The following is a 19346-nucleotide window of genomic DNA, read 5'->3' on the forward strand; positions in this document are numbered from 1 at the left end:
ACGGGAATCCACTAGTTGCCAAGAACGACCGGTGTGGAAGTAACCTTAGCTCTGATTGGTCGAGGGCCGAGCTGAGCCAATGGCCGACGCGGTTGCTGCAAAGTCCATTGCGAAGAGAAAGCTTGAGGGGCTGGGCCTGCGGCGGGCTCTAGGGAGTGGTCCCTGGCTGTGGAGAGATCTGCTGATGAGTCAAGCCCCCGGCCCGGTCTCCTCGAGCTGCAAGGATGCTCCTGGGGTTTCGGAGAGGCCGCAGGAGCCAGTTCGTAAGTAGATGCTCGCCTGCTGCACGCGGAGCTCTGTGGGGCCGGGGATTAGGGGTAGGGTTGGGGCGGGTTGGGGTTTGGCCTGAGATCCAGTCAAGGCGGTGGCACAAGAGAAAATGGTCTTCAGTTTAAGAAGCCTTGATTTTTCGTGTTCTAAACTTTTTTTTTTCTTTTAAGATACAGGGTCTCGCTCTGTCGCCCAGGCTGGAGTGCAGTTTTGCAATCATAGCTCACTGCATCCTCGAACTCCTGGGCTCAAGCGATCTTCCCACCTCAGCCTCCCGAGTAGCTGAGACTACAGGCGCGCGCCACCACTCCTGGCTAATTGTTCAATATTTTTGTGGAGACAGGGATCTTGCTATGTTCCCAGGGTGGTCTTGAACTCCTCAACCTCCCAAAGAGTTGGTATCACAGGCGTGAGCCACTATGCCTGGCCTTAACAATCTTCTGCCCCAGGGTCGGCCACAGTTGGACAGGAGCACCCTGCCTCACCTGTTGCATTCGTCCCCGTGCCCTGAGTTAACTCCTGGCCGACGTGCACCTGCTGCACTGCTAGATATCGTGATCCTTCATTCTTCCCTCTGCCACTCGCCTGTACATCCCATTAGCAAGTCTCATCCGATCTACCCACAACATACATCTGCCAGCTGTTCCCATCTCTACCCACACCCTGGCCTCCAGCATCTACCCGGACTGCTGCGGCAGATCCCCATTGGTTTCTCTGCTTCCACTCTCGCCCTTCCCCTAGGTCAATTCTCCACATAGCAGCCAAGGGGATTCTTGTATTTACTTATTAGTTAATTTAGTTTTAGAGACAGGGTCTTGTCCTGATGCCCAGGCTGGAGTGCAGTGGCACGATCTTAGCTCACTGTGGCTTCAATCTCCTGGTCTCAAGTGGTCCTCCTGCCTCAGCCTCCTGAGTAGCTGGGACTACAGGTGTGTACCACCACACCTAGCTACTCTTTATTTATTTTATTTTTTGCCTCACGCGTTGCCAAGTCTCAATGCCTGGCTAATTTAAAAAATTATTTTGTAGAGGCCAGGCGAGGTGGCTTTTGCTTGTAATCCAGCACTTTGGGAGGCTGAGGCGGGCGGATCATTTGAGATCAGGAGTTCAAGATCAGCCTGGCCAACATGGTGAAACCCTGTCTCTACTAAAAATACAAAAATTAGCGGGCGTGGTGGTGGGCACCTCTAATCCCAGCTACTCGGGAAGTTGAGGTGGGAGAATCGCTTAAACCCAAGAGGCAGAGGTTGCAGTGAGCCAAAATTGTGCCACTGCACTCCAGCCTGGGCGACAAAGTGAGACTCTGTCTCAAAAAAACATTTAAAAAAATGTATTTTTTGTAGAGATGGAATCTGGCTATGCTGCCCAGGCTGGTCTTAAACCTTGGCTCAAGCAATCCTCTCACCTTTGCCTCCAGAGGGTTGAGATTACAGGTGTGAGCCACTGCACCTGGCCTGAGTTTTTATTTAAAGCCGCAAACATTAATGAGTTCCTGCTGTGTGCTGATACCCACAACTGATTGACAGCTTATGGCTACACGGTCTGTAGGACAGACAAGCCCCTAAATAATTCTGTACACAATGGTAAAACAAGAACTGCTGTTGACGTGTGTATCAGAAGGGCAGCAACGTCAGCCTGGAGAGTTGACCTGGGCTTGGCAGGGAGTAAGAAAAGAATTCTGGGTGCAGAAGACAGCAGATGCCAAGGCCTGAAGAAGAATGAATTTGCTGTTGGGGAAGTGGAAGCCCACGCTGAGTGCTGCACAGGGACTCTGCCCAGGAAGAGGAGGAGAAGCAAGAAATGAATTTGGGTCGTTGTGATGGCAGTGGCTGCTGCCATCACGCTGTGTGGCTGGGGCTGCACACTTCATGGAACCGGTGGAAGCTCCGCCCCTTGTGAGTTGGGACGTGAGCCGCAAACCGCTGCTGCAGACCCAGGCCTCTTGCTCTACGGAGCAGGCAGGAGCCCCATCCTCCTGGGCAGGGCTACAGCCACCCAAACTGCAGCTCTGGATCCGAGGCTCTGCGCTCTTGCGGGAGCCGGGAACAGGCAGAATCTGCCCTTGCAGGTGCAGCTGCAGCCGCTCAGGCAGGAGCCGGGGACAAGCGCGAGCCCTGCCCCTTCCAAGTTGGCGGGGTGGGAGCTCCCAGGTGTGGCTGTGGCTGCCCTCCCAGGCACAGGACTAGGGCGTCTCTGCAGCCTGCACCATAGGGCACCCTAGGAAAGACAACCCCCCTCACTCCCCATCCCTGCAGCTTGAGGGCTGTCTGCTCCCACTGCCTGGCCTCTCTCCAGTCCCGGCAACAGGCAACCGCTCTAATCTTGGAGAGGGGGTTGGAGCCAATCCCTGGGGCCATGAATGGCAGCAGAAGGAAGGGGGCGGGGTCCCCAGTAAGGCCCCACCCTCAGGCCAGGGACGGCCTGAAGGCTGGGGGCTGGGCCGCCAGTCCCTCTGACCAGAGTGGAAACTCGCGGAGCCTCTTCTGGGCCTGCCTATGGTCCAATCAGCACGCACTTCCTCCCCTCTGAGGTCCATAAAGACCCTGGGCTCAGCCAGAGTGGTGCAGGGAATGCCAGAGGACGAGGAGGGTAGAGAGACGAGGGGACAGGATGACCAGCTGCAGAGGGGAGTACCCTCTCTGCTGATAGCCGGAGACGATGGGGTGGCTGGCTGCAGAGAGGAGTACCTTCTCCGCCGAGAGCTGCAGAGACCACCTGCCAGCAGAGAGGAGCTACTCTCTGTTGAGAGCTTCAGAGACCTGCAGAGACGTTGGAATGACTTGCCTGTGGAGAAGAGCCGCCCTTTCCAGGGCCTCCTCTTTGCTGAGAGCCGAACACTTGAGCTCATGGGACAACCTGCCTCCAGAGAGGAGCTACCTGCTCCTCTGAGCTCTTCTAATAGTAAATAAAACTCTTCTTCACCCGTCACCTGTCTGAGTACCTCATTCTTCCTGGATGCAGGACAAGAACTCAGGCAAAGGCACTGTGGCCACAGAGGTTCCAACCAGAAAAATCGACAGGCCAAAAATCCCATAACAGTTGGTAGGAACCAACCTATATCAGCTGATACGCCATGCTGGACATTTGCCTGCCATCGAGAGAGTGGTGCTGCCCGTGAGGGTTTTTATGCCGGGTAGAGACAGGATGGATGAGGGGACCATAGTTAGGAAATGATTGTGATGGTATGAGACATGTTTTAGTGTGCAATGGAGGATTCACACTAATTTTTTTGAAAAGTTTTTTCAAAAAAAAAAAAATTTTATGCAGCCTTTTTGGAGGACCTGCTGGACGCCAGCCCTTGGGATTCAAAGGTTAAGAAAACCTTTTCTGGCCAGGTGCAGTGGTTCACACCTGTAATCCCAGCACTTTGGGAAGCTGAGGCAGGTGGGTTGCCTGAGGTCAGGATTTTGAGACCACCCTGGCCAACATGGTAAAACCCTATCTCTACTAAAATACAAAAATTAGCTAGGCATAGTGGCACATGCCTGTAGTCCTAGCCACTTGGGAGGCTGAGGCATGAGAACAGCTTGAACCTGGGAGGTGGAGGTTGCAGTGAGCCGAGATGGCGCCACTGCACTCCAGCCTGGGCAACAGACAAGACTGTCTACAAAACAAGCAAACAAAAATCCTTTCTTGTCATGCAGCAGATAATGGAAGGGGGCGGGGAGGAAACATGGAAACTGTGGAATCACTTGACAGATGCAGGGTGGCAGGCGCCACTCAGAGAGGTAAACAGTGGGGATATTGGGTAGAGACTGCTTGGAGCTTCTGCTCTGGTGGGTGGCTGTGCAAGTTGGGGGTGGGGGCTGTAGGAGATGACTGGAAGGTCTGCCCTTCCCTCACTCCTGAAAGATGCCCCCACGCTGTGCCACCCTTCCCAGCCTTGTGTCTCATGCTGACCACTACCTAACATTCCTGGGGCCACTGTCAGTGGGTGCTCCTCACTAGGGTCCAGTATCTCCTCCATCTGCTCTGAAAGCCCTTCCCATGGAAATTGTCCCCATCATCAGGGACAAGGAATTACAAAGGAGCATGAGGACTCTTGTCAGAATGATAGATATATTTATTGTCTTTTTTTCTTTTTCAGAAGCTCCCCTATTAATTATCTTTTTAAAATAAATATTTGTAGAGGCAGGGCCTCATTCACAACAGCCTCACTGTTGCTCAGGCTGCAGTGCAGTGAAACGATCATATCTCACTGCAGCCCTGACCTCTTGGGCTCAAGTGATCCTCCAACCTTAGCCTCCCAAGTACCTGGGATTGCAGGCATACACCAGCATGCTCAGATAATTTATTTTCCTTTAATTTTTGCTATGGATAAGGTTTTGCTATGTTGCCCAGGCTGATCTTGAACTCCTGGGCACAAGCAATCCTCCTGCCTCAGCCTCCCAGGATCAGTTTAGCTTAGGAGTTCAAGACCAACTTGGGCAACATAGTGAGACCCCTATCTCTGCAGAAAATTTTAAAAATTAGCCAGTCAGGCTGGGTCCCCAGCCCCACCCTCACAGATGCCTCTGTATTCCAGCAAAACAGAGAACCATGTGTATGATTTCCAGAGCACTGCAACCAATGTCTTGCTTCATTCCTTTGTTCATGCTATTCCCTCTTCCTAGAATGCTGTTCCATCACATTTCCAAATGTGGGACCAATGGGCATCTTTGAAAGCCCAGTCTAAATGCCTGCGTGATTTTCTCGAAGGAAGCATTTGAAGTTCCCAGGCTGGCCCCAGACCTGGAGGACTCTTCCCTCCCTGCCCACCCCAGCACTTTGTGCTAATTACTGGCTTCAAACAGAAGACAACAAATAGTGTTTTTATCCCACATCTCATTGAGGCTCCTTTTTTCCCTTTTTTTTTTTTTTTTTTTTTTCATTTTTAGTGAGAGAGCCTTCTCTCGGCACATTCCATAATTCTATGTTCTGTAATAACTGTTTGGGTGTTTTTCCTCTCTACTCACCACCTTGGGGATGAAGACAAGGTTTCTTCATTGCTGTCATGGTGTTCTGCCTCTAGTAGGTGTGAATGAATGGCTCGTGCCAAGAAAATGATTGGACTAGACCCAGAAACGTCTCAGAGACTCCCAGTTACGGTTACCTAAAGCGGGTTCTCTGACTTTCATTGTGTATAGGAGTTAGTTTTCATTATTCTCATCTTGGAGATAAGCTACCTAAAAGCTTATATTAAGCCCCTATGAGGTGCGAGGCTATGTGCTCAATGCTAGAGTTCCAGGATTGATAAAGATAAGAGAGTCAGCCAGGTACAGAGCTCGTGCCTGTAATCCCAAGACTTTGGGAGGCTGAGGTGGGAGGATCACTTGGAGCCAGAAGTTTGAGACCAGCCTGGGCAATGTAGTGAGATCCTGTCTCTACAAAAATACAAAAATTACCTAGGCATGGTGGTGAACATCTGTAGTCCCATCTACTCGCGTGGCTGAAATGGGAAGATTGCTTGAGCCAGGAGTTTGAGGCTGCGGTGAGCCATGATCGTACCACTGCATTCCACTCTGGGCAACAGAGCAAGCCCCCATCTCAAAAACAAAACAAAGCAAAAAAAAGATAAGGAAGTCACTTGTTTCTCAGGAAGTTGCCCTGCTCTGCAGGGGGAGCCACATGAGACATCACTGGGGGGAGTGCTGTGGGATACGTGGAAGGGCTAAAGGGTGACTCTTGGGGACAGCCAGGGAAGCTCTGAGGAGGGAAGGACAAGAGGGTCCCACAATGAGCAGCTGTCATGATGCTCCTCAGCTGTGTGCACTTGTCTGGCCTGATGGGGACTGGGGATGGCAGGGGCAGAATGGGCTTCTGATGGGTTTGGATCCATGGGTGGCCAGAGCAGGTGTCCCCTTGCAGGCCCAGGGGGAGTGGTGACAAGACTCAAGTGATCCAGTGACCCAACCCAGTGACTTCTGTTGGATTTCATTTGTGCAGAAACACATCATCCATGGCCTTTTACCTGCAGCCAGCATTGCTCCAAAGGCAGCAGTGCCACGTACACCTCCTCCCCGCAGCCCCAACCCGTCTCCAGAGAGACCAAGGTGAGTATCAAATGAGCAGGCACTGAGGTCACCCCTGTGCTCAGCCCCCAGGTACTGGATCCTGGAACTGCTCAAAGAAAAGTACAAGTAGAGCAGTTAGAATCATGTCCTTCAAAATGTTTACCACGATTCCATAATGATGCATTTAATATGGTGTCTCTGAGGATAATGGACTGACTTGAGGTCTATCCCTTTCAGGTGCACGAACTTCTCATTTCGTGATTGAATGCGATGAGTATTTTTTAAGAAATATAAAGCATTAAAGCCCAAGTATTCAGGTTAACAGGGAATTTTGAATTATACACATAATTTTCTTTCTTTTTTTCCTTCAAGATGGAGTCTTGCTCTGTTGCCCAGGCTGGAGTGCAGTGGCGTGATTTTGGCTCACTGCAACCTCCACCTCCTAGGTTCAAGCAATCCTCCTGCCTCAGCCTCTGGAGTAGCTGGGATTACAGACACATGCCACCACACCCAGCTAATTTTTATATTTTTAGTAGAGATGGGGCTTCACCATGTTGGCCAGACTGGTCTCAAACTCCTGACCTCTTAATCCGCCTGCCTTGGCCTCTGAAAGTGCTGGGATTACCGGCATCAACCATCACGCCCAGCCAATTTTCTTTTTTTTTAAATTAATTAATTTTTTTTCGAGGCAGGATCTCGCTCTGTTGCCCAGGCTGGAGTGCAGTGGTGCAATCATGGCTCACTGCAGCCTCCGCCTCCCAGGCTCAATCAGTCCTCCCATCTCAGCCTCCTGGGTAGCTGGGACTACAGGCACGTACCACCATGCCCAGCCAATTTTTCTATTTTTTTGTAGAGCTAGGCTTTTGCCATGTTGCCCAGGCTGAACTCCTGGGCTCAAGCAATCCACCTGCCTTTGCCTCCCAAAGTGCCGGGATTACAGATGTGAGCCACTATGCCTGGCCAAAACAAAAAGTTTTTTTTTTTTGAAACGTGGTCTCATTCTGTTGCCCAGGCTGGAGTGCACTGGTGCAAACGTGGCTCACTGCAGCCTCAACCCCCTAGCATCAAGTGATTCTCCTGTCTCAGCCTCCTGAGTAGCTGGGACTACAGGTGCACATCACCATGACTGGCTAATTTTTTAAAATTTTCTGCAGAGATGGGGGTCTCACTATGTTGCCCAAGTTGGTCTTGAACTCCTAGGCTAAACTGATCCTGGGAGGCTGAGGCAGGAGGATTGCTTGTGCCCAGGAGTTCAAGATCAGCCTGGGCAACATAGCAAAACCTTATCCATAGCAAAAATTAAAATAAATTATCTGAGCATGCTAGTGCATACCTGCAATCCCAGGTACTCAGGAGGCTAAGGCTCGAGGATCACTGGTCAAGGCTGCAGTGAGCTACGATCGTGTCACTGCACTGCAGCCTGAGCAACAGTGAGGCTGTTGTGAATGAGGCCCTGCCTCTACAAATATTTATTTTAAAAAGATAATTAATAGGGGAGCTTCTGAAAAAGAAAAAAAGACAATAAATATATCTATCATTTTGACAAGAGTCCTCATGCTCCTTTGTAATTCCTTCCCCCTGCCCCTCTCTGCCACCTTTCACGCTCCTGTTCATCCCCAGGCAACCTCTCATCTCCTTTCTCGCACTATGGATTAGTTTGTATTTTCTAGAATTTTATATAAGTGGAATTACATAAAATACACTGCCTTCTTTCACTCAGCATGATTATTCTGATTCACGCATGTTCTGAACGTCAATAATTCATCCTTTTCCTTACTGAGGAGTATTTCATTATATGAATATGCCACAGTTTGTTTACCCATTCGCCTGTTGATAGATATTTGGTTTGTTTCTGATTTTTGGTTACTAGAATAAGGCTGCTGTAAACATTTACACACTGGCTGGGTGTGGTGGCTCACGCCTATAATCCCAGCAATTTGGGAGGCTAAGGTGGGTGGATCACCTGAGCTCAGGAGTTTGAGACCAGCCTGGTCAACACGGTGAAAACCCATCTCTACTTAAAATACAAAAATTAGCTGGGTGTGGTGGTGCACTCCTGTAGTCCCAGCTACTGGGGAGGCTGAGGCACAAGAATCGCCTGAACCCAGAGGCAGAGGTTGCAGTGAGCCAAGATCACACCACTGCACTCCAGCCTGGGCAACAAAGCGAGACTCATATCTCAAAAAAAAAAAAAATGTATACACAAATGTTTGGATATATACTTTCATTTCTTTTGGGTAAATATCTACAGCTGGGCCTTATACTAGGTGGGTATTTAATTTATTAAGAAACTGTCAAACTATTTTCCAAGATCATTGTCCCATTTATGTTCCCACCAACAGTATATGAGTCCAGTTGCTTCATATTCTCACCAACACTTGGTTTGGTCAGTGTGTGTGTGTGTGTATGTATGTATGTGTTTGTGGGCATGTGTGTGAGTGCATGTGTGTGTATGTGTGTGCGTGTGGTCTTTTATAACTTGGACAGTCAGTGGTTAGTTTTCATCCACATTGACTGTAGGTTTTTGAAAGTGGTGACAGGTGCATAGGTAACCAATGTATAGAGCTTGTTTGATCAATCTTTATCTCATTACGCTTTCTGGACAGTGGTACACAGATAGGGTGGGGATATTCCTTACTCCTTTGTCTGAGACAGCTTTGTTGAGCCCGGCATCAATGCACACATCTGGAGTTCCTAGCTTTTTCATGAGAAATGTCCAGATCTCTTTGTGTATGCCAGGGGCAGTGTCTTAAAGCACACTGCACAGATGTGCTTGTGAGTGTTGATAGTGTACTTTCGGTCACAACCTTGTTGATGACAGAACAATCCTTCTTGTTGCTCTCCTTTGTGGAAGCCATTCTCATAGGCCCAGTTTAGAATAAAAAAAAACGAGGGGTTGTCTTGGTTGGTTTTTAAAATTTTGGACATTTAATGAGTGTGTCCTAGTATTTCATTGTGGTTTTTTTTGTCTTTTGTTTTTTTGTTTTTGAGACAGAGTCTGTTATTTTTGAGACAGTCTCACTCTGTCACCCAGGCTGGAGTGCAGTGGAATATTCTCAGCTTACTGCAACCTCTGCCTCCCGGATTCAAGCGATTCTCATGCCTCAGCCTCCTGAGTAGCTGGGATTACAGGCAGCCACCACCACACCCGGCTAATTTTTGTATTTTTAGTAGAGATGGGGTTTCGCCATGTTGGCCAGGCTGATCTCAAACTCCTGACCTCAAGTGATCCACCCTCCTTGGCTTCCCGAAGTGCTGGGATTACAGGCGTGAGCCACTGTGCCCGGCCTTATTTTGCATTTCTCTCCTGGCTAATGGTATTGAGCATTTTTTCATGTGCTTATTTGTCGTCTTTATATCTTTTTTAGTGAAGCATCTGTTCACATCTTTTGCCCATTTACAAAAATTGGGCATTCCTTGTTAGTCACAAGTCCTGTTGCAGATCTAAGAACCATCTTGGGAAGGCCGTTGGATTCAGGAACATGTTCAGTTGGAGGCAATGACATTTTTCATCCAGGAGATGTAAGCAGAGACCTGGGTGAAGATTGTGGGCTTCCCGGAGACATCACAGCCCCGGCTTGTTTTCCATTATTGCATTCTGAGGGTTCATTATATAGTATCAACACAAGTCTTTTATCAAATGTGTGATTCGCAAGTCTTTTCTCTCTATCTGTGGCTTGTCTTTTCACTCTCTTAAACATTGCCTTTCAAAGAGCAGAAGTTATTAATTTTTATGAAGTCCAGCTTACAATTTTTTCTTTTATGGATCATGCTTTCATTATCTCATATTGAAGAAATATTTACCTAACCCAAGGTCACAAAGGTTTTCTCTTATATTTTCTTCTAGAAGTGTTATGGTTTTATGCTTTACAGTTAGGTCTGTAATCCATTTAGAGTTAATTTTTGTAAATAGTGTGTATTAGTCCGTTCTCACACTGCTCTAAAGATACTACCCCAGGTGGGGTAATTTATAAGCAAGGGAGATTTAATTGACTCACAGTTCTGCATGGCTGGGGAGTCCTCAGGAAACTTACATTCATGGCAAAAAGGGAAGCAGGCACGTCTTACATGGCGGCAGGTGAGAGACAGCATGTGAGAGCTCAGAAGAAACTACCATTTGTAAAACCATCAGCTCTTGTGAGAGTTCACTCACTATCACGAGAACAGGATGGGGGAAACTGCCCCCATAATCCAATCACTCTCCTTCTTAAACATGTCGGGATTACAATTTGAGAGGAGATTTGGGTAAGGGCACAGAGCCAAACCATATCAGTGTGTAAGGTATAGATCCATGATTTTTTTTTTTTTCATATGGAGATTTGATTTTTCCAGCACCATTTGATGATGAGGCTATTATTTATTGCTGTGTAACAGTTGCACCAAAATGTAGTAATTTAAAACAAAACAGCAGCCGGGCGTGGTGGCTCACACCTGTAATCCCAACACTTTGGGAGCCTGAGGCAGGAGGATTACTTGAGCCCAGGAGTTCCAGACCAGCCTGGAGAATATAGCGAGACCCCATCTCTGCAAAAAATATAAAAATTAGCCAGGTGTGGTGGCGTGTGCCTATAGTCCCAGCTATTCGAGAGACTGAGGTGGGAGGATCACTTGAGCCCAGGAGGTTGAGGCTATACTGAGCTGTGACTGCGCCACTGCACTCCAACCAGGGCAACAGTGATACCGTCTCAAAAACCCCAAAACCAAAATGTAAAAAACAGTGGTTTTTATCCCACATCTGATTGATGCTCTTAAATAAATTTTTTTTTTCCATCTCCATTTCATTTTGGTTATTTTTGGTTGTTTTTGCCTTTAATTTTACTGATCTTCTGCAATATATAATCTGTTAATCCTATCCAGTATACTTTCTACCTCTGATGTTGTCACTTTGATCTCATGAAGTTCAGATCTTTTTATAATTGTCCATGTCTCTACTTGGCTTTTTGATTATATGAAATACAGCTGTAATAACGATCTGAATGTGCTTTGCTGCCAGTTCTAACATATGTGTTCAATTCTTAGTGGGTTTCCGTTGACGGCTGTTTTCCTTACAGGTCATGGTTTGCTGTCTCTTTGCATGCCTGCTTATCTAAGTGGATAGAAGATCTTGTGAATTTTACCTTGAGTGCTGGATCATTTTGTATTCCTTAAAATGTCTTGACCTTTGTTTGGGGATGCAATTCAATTTCTTGGAAACAGACCTTTTGGGGGTCTTTTTTTTTTTTTTTTTGAGACAGAGTCTTGCTCTGTCGCCAGGCTGGAGTATGGTGGTGCGATCTCGGCTCACTGCAACCTCCACCTCCTGGGTTCAAGCAGTTCTCCTGCCTTAGCCTCCTGAGTAGCTGGGACTATAGGCCCCCGCCACCATGCCCAGCTAGTTTTTGTGTTTTTAGTAGAAACAGGGTTTCACCATGTTGGCCAGGATGGTCTTGATCTCTTGACCTTGTGATCCGCCCACCTCAGCCTCTCAAAGTGCTGCGATTACAGACGTGAGCCACCACACCTGGCCGGGTCTTTCTTATATGATTTGTTAGGTAGGACATGGAGCAGTGCTCAGCCAGGGCTAATTATTCCCCAGTACTGCGGCCAGACCTTTCTGAGTGCTGCACCCAGCGTCTTGTGAATGATAGGTTTCTCCAGTCTGCCTGGTGGAAGCAGCTGCCATCCTGGGCTGTGTATAAGCACCTGGCTCTGCTCCTCTGATCCTTGTGAATGGTTCTTCCTCCACTGTCGGGTAATTTCCTCACACTCGTGTGCTGCACTATATCCCGCTGAAACTGGGGGACCTTCTGCGGATCTCCTTGTTCTCTCTGTGCGGTTCTCTCCTGTCCAGCACTCTATCCTACACATTCTCTCAGCTCCATCTCTACAATTCGAGGAGTCTGCCTGGCTCCATGCATTCCTCCTCCCTGTGCTGTGACCTGGAAATTTTCCTAGGCAGCAAGCTGGGACAGTGTTCTTTTGTTTTGTTTTACTTTTTTTTTTTTTTTTTTGAGATGGTGTCTCGCTCTGTTGCCCAGGCTGGAGTGCAGTGGTGCAATCTCAGCTCACAGCAACCTCCACCTCCCAGGTTCAACTGGTTCTCCTGCCTCAGCCTCCTGAGTAGCTGGGATTACAGGTGTGTGCCATCACACCTGGCTAATTTTTTTGTATTTTTAGTAGAGATGAGGTTTCACCGTGTTAGCCAGGCTAGTCTTTTTTTTTTTTTTTTTTTTTTTTTTTGAGACGGAGTCTCGCTTTGTCGCCCAGGCTGGAGTGCAGTGGCCGGATCTCAGCTCACTGCAAGCTCCGCCTCCCGGGTTTACGCCATTCTCCTGCCTCAGCCTCCCGAGTAGCTAGGACTACAGGCTCCCGCCACCTCGCCCGGCTAGTTTTTTGTACTTTTTAGTAGAGACGGGGTTTCACCATGTTAGCCAGGATGGTCTCGATCTCCTCACCTCGTGATCCACCCGTCTCGGCCTCCCAAAGTGCTGGGATTACAGGCTTGAGCCACCGCGCCTGGCCAGCTAGGCTAGTCTTGATCTCCTGACCTCATGATCCACCCACCTCAGCCTCCCAAAGTGCTGGGATTATAGGCATAAGCCACTGCGCCTGGCCTTGTTTTACTTTTTTGGACAGGAGGATAAATCTGTTTACTCTAACTTTCCTGTAATATATTCCTGAGTAATTTGTATTTTTAAAGTCAGTCCCCTTCTAAATCCTTTAGTCTTTCTATAGCTCACTTTCTTTTTCCGTTCTGATCTTCCATTCTAATAAGAAAACTTGGCCGGGCGCGGTGGCTCACGCCTGTAATTCCAGCACTTTAGGAGGCCGAGACGGGCGGATCACGAGGTCAGAAGATCGAGACCATCCTGACTAATACGTTGAAACCCCGTCTCTACTAAAAATAAAAAAAAATTAGCCGGGTGCGGTGGCAGGTGCCTGTAGTCCCAGCTACACGGGAGGCTGAGGCAGGAGAATGGCATGAACCCAGGAGGCGAAGTTTGCAGTGAGTGGAGATCGCGCCACCGCACTCCAGCCTGGGTGACAGAGCGAGACTCCATCTCAAAAAAAAACAAAAAACAAAAAACAAAGAAAACTACTTGAATGTAGGCTTTTGTGTCTGCCTGGATTAGAGGCCCTGTTCTACCTCCTGTTGGCTAGGAAATCTTTTTTTTTTTTTTTTTTTTTGAGAGAGGCTCTCTGTTGCCCAGGTTGTTGGAGTGCAATGGTGTGATCTTGGCTCACTGCAACCTCCGCTTCCCGGGTTCAAGCGATTCTCCTGCCTCAGCCTCCCAAGTAGCTGGGATTACAGGTGCCCACTACTACACCCGCCTAATTTTTTGGGTATTTTTAGTAGAAACGGGGTTTCACCATGTTAGTCAGGCTAGTCTCAAACTCCTGACCTCAGGTGATCCACCCGCCTCGGCCTCCCAAAGTGCTGGGATTACAGGCGTGAGCCACCGCACCCAGCCTTGGCTAGGAAATATTTACAAGTCATGTAATTTCTATGGAAAATGGGATGACAATAATATGTAGTCATATAGTTGTGTGAGAATCAAATGAGATTGTCTGATGGCCCACGGTAGACGACGGGGGCAGAGTAAATGCTCAGTCGACACCGTCCAGCAGAAGGTAAGCCTCGATCAGTTTGTGTATCTTGTTCAGCCTTCACCTGGAATGTTCACATCTCACCGTCTCCATGGGATGTTTTTGTCTGCAGATCTGCTCTGGCAGCAGCCATTCTGGCGACAACATTGACTGGGCGGACGGTTGCCATTCCTCAGCCTCGCCAGAGATCCCGGTCTGAGAGTGACGTGAGCAGTGTTGAACAGGACAGCTTCATCGAGCCCTATGCCACTACCTCAGAGCTGAGGCCTCGGTGGGTACCAGATCGCCGCCTCTGCTTCCTCTCCGGGTGGAAGAGGGGCAGCTCAGCCTGGTCTCTACGTGTGTGTGTGTATGAGGATGTGTGTGTGCATGTGTACCTGTGTGTGCATGTGTACCTGTGTGGGTGCATGGGTGCTCGTGCACATATTTATGACTAGAGGCTTAGTCGCTGGGTTTTCAGCACCAGTGTCACATGGACACTGTCCAACGGCTGTCCAGCAACCTAATTGCTCTGGGATCTGGATTTCCTCCATAGTGGATCTTATTAAATTTTGACTTGTGTGGGTCCTGGCCATTTTCACAGCGGCACAGAGCTCATGAATTCAGTGCTGCTTCCAGCCCTTAGTAAGTTTCTTTGTGCGGCAACCTGAACAGTGAGAGTGGTCCCTCCTCACCTCTCACGTGTGTCTCTGGACAGTCACACTAATTTGACCTTCCTGGCAGCTGCAGTTTAGCCTTTTTTCTTCATCATCTTTCCCTTTGTTGCTTCTCCTGGGTTTGAGCTGACACAGGGCTAATGGGTCAGGAAGGTTTCCTCCTGAGGAGGAGAGGGTCGAGGGGAGAGCTTAGGACGTACAGGAATCATCTTGGAACAGCTCAAGGGCTGGGGATGATCTTTGTGGGGCTGGGATGAGCTTTCCAGACACAGACTAGGGAGTGTGACACAGGCGGCAGTGTAAGGAGGATGTTTGGGATGTGAGATGGGGCTGGAGGACTGGGCAGGGTTCAGGCTGGGGGTGCCTTTAGTGTCCTGTTTAGAGGGTGGGTGTCTGCCCTAGGAATGGTGGGAAGACACTGGAGGTCTCTAAGGGCGCATGGGGCAGGGATGAGAGTAGGGATCCATGATCACATTTGCCCTTTTTTTTTTTTTTTGAGACAGTTTCACTCTTACTGCCTAGGTTGGAATGCAATGGCGCCATCTCGGCTCACTGCAACCTCCGCCTCTCAGGTTCAAGCGATTCTCCTGCCTCTGCCTCCTGAGTAGCTGGGATTACAGGCATGCGCCACCACACCCAGCTAATTTTTGTATTTTTAGTAGAGATGGGGTTTCTCCATGTTGGTCAGGCTGGTCTCGAACTCCCACCTTCAAGTGATCTGCCCACCTGGGCCTCCCAAAGCACTGGGATTACAGACGTGAGCCACTGCGCCCGGCCACATTTCCCTTTTTAATTGTCATGTATATTCAACTTTGTGTTGGGTTGGCTCTTTTTTTGAGATAGAGTCTCGCTCTGTTGCCCAGGGTGGAGTGCAGTGTCCTGATCTCGGCTCACTGCAACCTTTGCCTCCTGGGTTCAAGCCATTCTCCTGCCTCAGCCTCCAGAGTAGCTGGGACTACAGGTGCATGCCACCACACCTGGCTAATTTTTGTATTTTTAGTAGAGACAGAGTTTCACCATGTTGGCCAGGCTGGTCTTGAACTCCTGGCTTCAAGCGATATGTCCACCTTGGCCTCCCAAAGTGCTGGGATTACAAGCGTGAGCCACTGTGCCCGGCCTGTGTTGGCTTTTTTGATTTTGTATTTTGTATGTAGTAAATACCCATTTTTAAATTTGTATTTTCTGTAATAATTCTAAATTTAGTAAGACACTTTCTACCATGGTATTATATAAATACTTAATGTATTTCCTTCTAGGGCTTGTTTTTATTTTTGTTTTGACCAAAAGTATCGCCACCATTTTGAGATATTTGAATTTAACTTTTTTTTTTCCTGGTAAGAATTATACTTTGGCTGAATAAAAACTAAAGATGAGTAAATGGCTCTAAAATTCACTGGAAAAAAATAAGCATGTAAGACCATCAGAGGAGATGGTCTGACACACAGGAATGCTGGATTAGCCCTGTTGTATTTTATTTTGTTTTTGGAGGGATTTTTTTGTTTTCTTTTTTTTTTTTTTTGACACAGGATCTCACTCTGTTGCACAGGCTGGAGTGCAATGGCGCAATCATGGCTCACTGCAACCTCCTCCTCCTGGGCTCAAGTGATCCTCCTGCCTCAGCCTCCCAAGAAGTTGGTACCACAGATGCGTGCTATCATGCCTGGCTAATTTTTTTTTTTTTTTTTTTTTTTGAGACAGAGTCTTACTCTGTCGCCCAGGGTGAAGTGCCATGGCCTGATCTCAGCTCACTGCAACCTTTGCCTCCTGGGTTCTAGCAATTCTCCTGCCTCAGCCTCCAGAGTAGCTGGGACTACAGGTACACGCCACCATACCTGGCTAATTTTTATATTTTTAGTAAAGACAGGGTTTCACCATGTTGGCCAGGCTGGTCTTGAACTCCCAACCTCAAGCAATCTGCCCATCTTGGCCTCCCAAAATGCTGGGATTACAGGTGTGAGCCACTGTGCCCAGCACAGGCTAATTTTTACTTTTTTTTTGTAGAGACAAGGTTTTCCGGTTGTTGCCAGGCTGGTCTTCAACTTCTGGCTTCAAGAAATCCTCTCTCCTTGGCCTCCCAAAATGCTGGGATTATAGGTGTAAGCCACGCTCACGCACGCACATACGCTCAATTTCAAGAACTGTTTCCGACTACATCTGCAACCCTCCCCATCTCTGACTTTTCCATCAACGTAGGTAAACGTACCCTTGCCAAACCCCAAAAACAAGAGACTAAAAAGCAACCCAGTCAGAGCCCAGCAATTGTATTTTAACCATGAACACCCCAACAGCTACCCCTCAATTGATGCAATAAAAAGCCATTGTGTCCGACCCTGTCATATTTTAAAACGTATAGATAAAGTAGCAAGAACAGTATAGGACTAGTTGAGTGATACAGAGGTGCCCAGGAATGCCCTGAGGTGAACCTAGTGTTTCTACAAGCATACTGAATCTTTAATAAAGTCTGTCCCACAGCTCAAAGGGGAAGGAAAGGATTCAGTGCTATATTGATTAGAAATATTAGAAATCAGCTGTGAGCCTTGCCTAACTCATACACCAAAATAAATTCCTAATGAATGAAGGATTATACTGTATAGACACACAAATAAGACTTTAGAATAAGTCTTTAATAAGACTTTAGAATTAGAATTTAGAAGGTAAAAAATCCTTTTTAGCTGGGCGCGGTGGCTCAAGCCTGTAATCCCAGCACTTTGGGAGGCCGAGACGGGCGGATCACTAGGTCAGGAGATCGAGACCATCCTGGCTAACACGGTGAAACCCCGTCTCTACTAAAAAAATACAAAAAACTAGCCGGGCGAAGTGGCGGGCGCCTGTAGTCCCAGCTACGCGGGAGGCTGAGGCAGGAGAATGGCGTAAACCCGGGAGGCGGAGCTTGCAGTGAGCTGAGATCCGGCCACTGTACTCCAGCCTGGGCGACAGAGCCAGACTCCGTCTCAAAAAAAAAAAAAAATCCTTTTTAATCACTTCTTATAAAACCAAAATAATATTAATAGAACAGGAAAAAACACTTATAGTAAAAGCAAAGTCAGGATTTTAATTTTAGTGATTAATTTTAGTAATTTCAAATTGGAATGGAAGCCAACTGTGGTGGTTCACACCTGTAATCCCAGCACTTTGAGAGGCTGAGGTGGGAGGACTGCTTAAGATCAGGAGTTCGAGACCAGCCTGGGCAATAAAGTGAGACACTCATCTCTACAAAAAATACAAAAATCATCCTGGCATGGTGTTGCTTACCTGTAGTCCCAGCTACTTGGGAGGCTGAGGCAGGAGGATCACTTGAGCCCAGGAGGTCAAAGTTGCAGTGAGCTATGATCTTGTCATTTCACTCCAGCCTGGATGACAGAGTGAGACCCTGTCTCAGAAACACACACACACACACACACACACACACACACACACACACACACACAAACAAAAAAATGAAAAAAAAAACAAATTGGAATGGACATACCAGAAATAAAATAGACAGAGGACCTGAACACAAGCATATGGAAAAACATTCAGTCTCAGTAACAAATGCAAATTTAGACAGTGGGTTTTAAGTTGTTTTGGCAAGTTTTAGAAAATTATTACTAGTGTATTTGTAGCTTGGAGAAATGATTTTGTACAGTATGTATGTAGACACAAAATGTTCACACCATTTGACTCAAGAATTTTTGTTTTTGTTTTTTTTTTTTTTGAGACGGAGTCTCGCTCTGTCGCCCAGGCTGGAGTGCAGTGGCCGGATTTCAGCTCACTGCAAGCTCCGCCTCCCGGGTTCACGCCATTCTCCTGCCTCAGCCTCCCGAGTAGCTGGGAATACAGGCGCCCGCCACCGCGCCCGGCTAGTTTTTTGTATTTTTTAGTAGAGACGGGGTTTCACCATGTTAGCCAGGATGGTCTCGATCTCCTGACCTCATGATCCGCCCGTCTCGGCCTCCCAAAGTGCTGGGATTACAGGCTTGAGCCACCGCGCCCGACCGACTCAAGAATTTACTGTATGGGCTGGGCATGGTGGCTCAAGCCTGTAATCCCAGCACTTTTTGAGGCCGAGGCAGGCGGATCACTTGAGGTCGGGAGTTCAAGACCAGTCTGGCCAATGTGGTGAAACCCTATCTCTACTAAAAATACAAAAATTAGCAAGGCATGGTGGCAGGTGCCTGTAGACCCAGCTACTTGGGAGGCTGAGGCAGGAGAATCACTTGAACCTGGGAGGCGGAGGTGGCAGTGCACTGAGATCACACCACCACACTCCAGCCTGGGTGACACAGCGAGACTTCATCTCAAAAAAAGAAAAAAAAAAAAAGGAATTTACTCTATGGTGGTTTGTTTTATAGGAGTAATCCTAAATAGGGTAGAGGTTATCTGCACACAGATGTTTATTACAGGGTTATCTATAGCAATGGAAAGTGAAGGAAAAAAACCCACCTAAGCAAGGAAAATGGATAGTTAAGCTGACATATCTACTGGATTCTTACCTTTTAAAATGTTGACTTAAAAACTTATTAATAGGTTGGGGACAGTGGATCATACCTGTAATCCCAACACTTTGGGAGGTTGAGGTAGGTGGATCGCTTCAGCTCTGGAGTCTGAGACTAGTCTGGGCAACATGGCGAAACCGCTTCTCTACTAAAAATACAAACAAACAAACAAGCAAAAAATTAGCTGAGTATGGTGGAGTACATCTGTAGTCCCAGCTACTCGGGAGGCTTAGGTGGGAGGATCACTTGAGCTGGGGAGGTGGATGCTGCAGTGAGCCGAGATTGCACCTCGGCATTCCAGCCTGTGTGGCAGAATGATACCCTGTCTCAATTAAAAACAACAACAAAAAAAACTTATTAAT

The 19346-nt window shown here is 47.8% G+C and overlaps 1 protein-coding gene across 3 annotated transcripts in view; it reads left to right on the forward strand.

Annotated features, from left to right (window-relative positions):
* The first annotated feature begins 68 nt into the window (after positions 1-68).
* CEP89 (centrosomal protein 89) overlaps positions 69-19346 on the forward strand; it is a 99468-nt gene continuing 80190 nt past the window's right edge. For 2 of the 3 annotated variants that reach the window (XM_023229062.2, XM_023229064.1), the window contains exons 1-3: positions 69-263; positions 6196-6302; positions 13963-14121. In XM_023229062.2, the coding sequence (XP_023084830.1) occupies positions 225-263; positions 6196-6302; positions 13963-14121 (305 nt within the window). In that variant the 5' untranslated portion in view covers positions 69-224. The remainder of the gene's footprint in view (positions 264-6195; positions 6303-13962; positions 14122-19346) is intronic. The other variant, XM_023229063.1, reaches the window with a different exon arrangement.

This window comes from Piliocolobus tephrosceles, chromosome 21 (assembly GCF_002776525.5).
Source record: "Piliocolobus tephrosceles isolate RC106 chromosome 21, ASM277652v3, whole genome shotgun sequence".
Taxonomy (NCBI): domain Eukaryota; kingdom Metazoa; phylum Chordata; class Mammalia; order Primates; family Cercopithecidae; genus Piliocolobus; species Piliocolobus tephrosceles.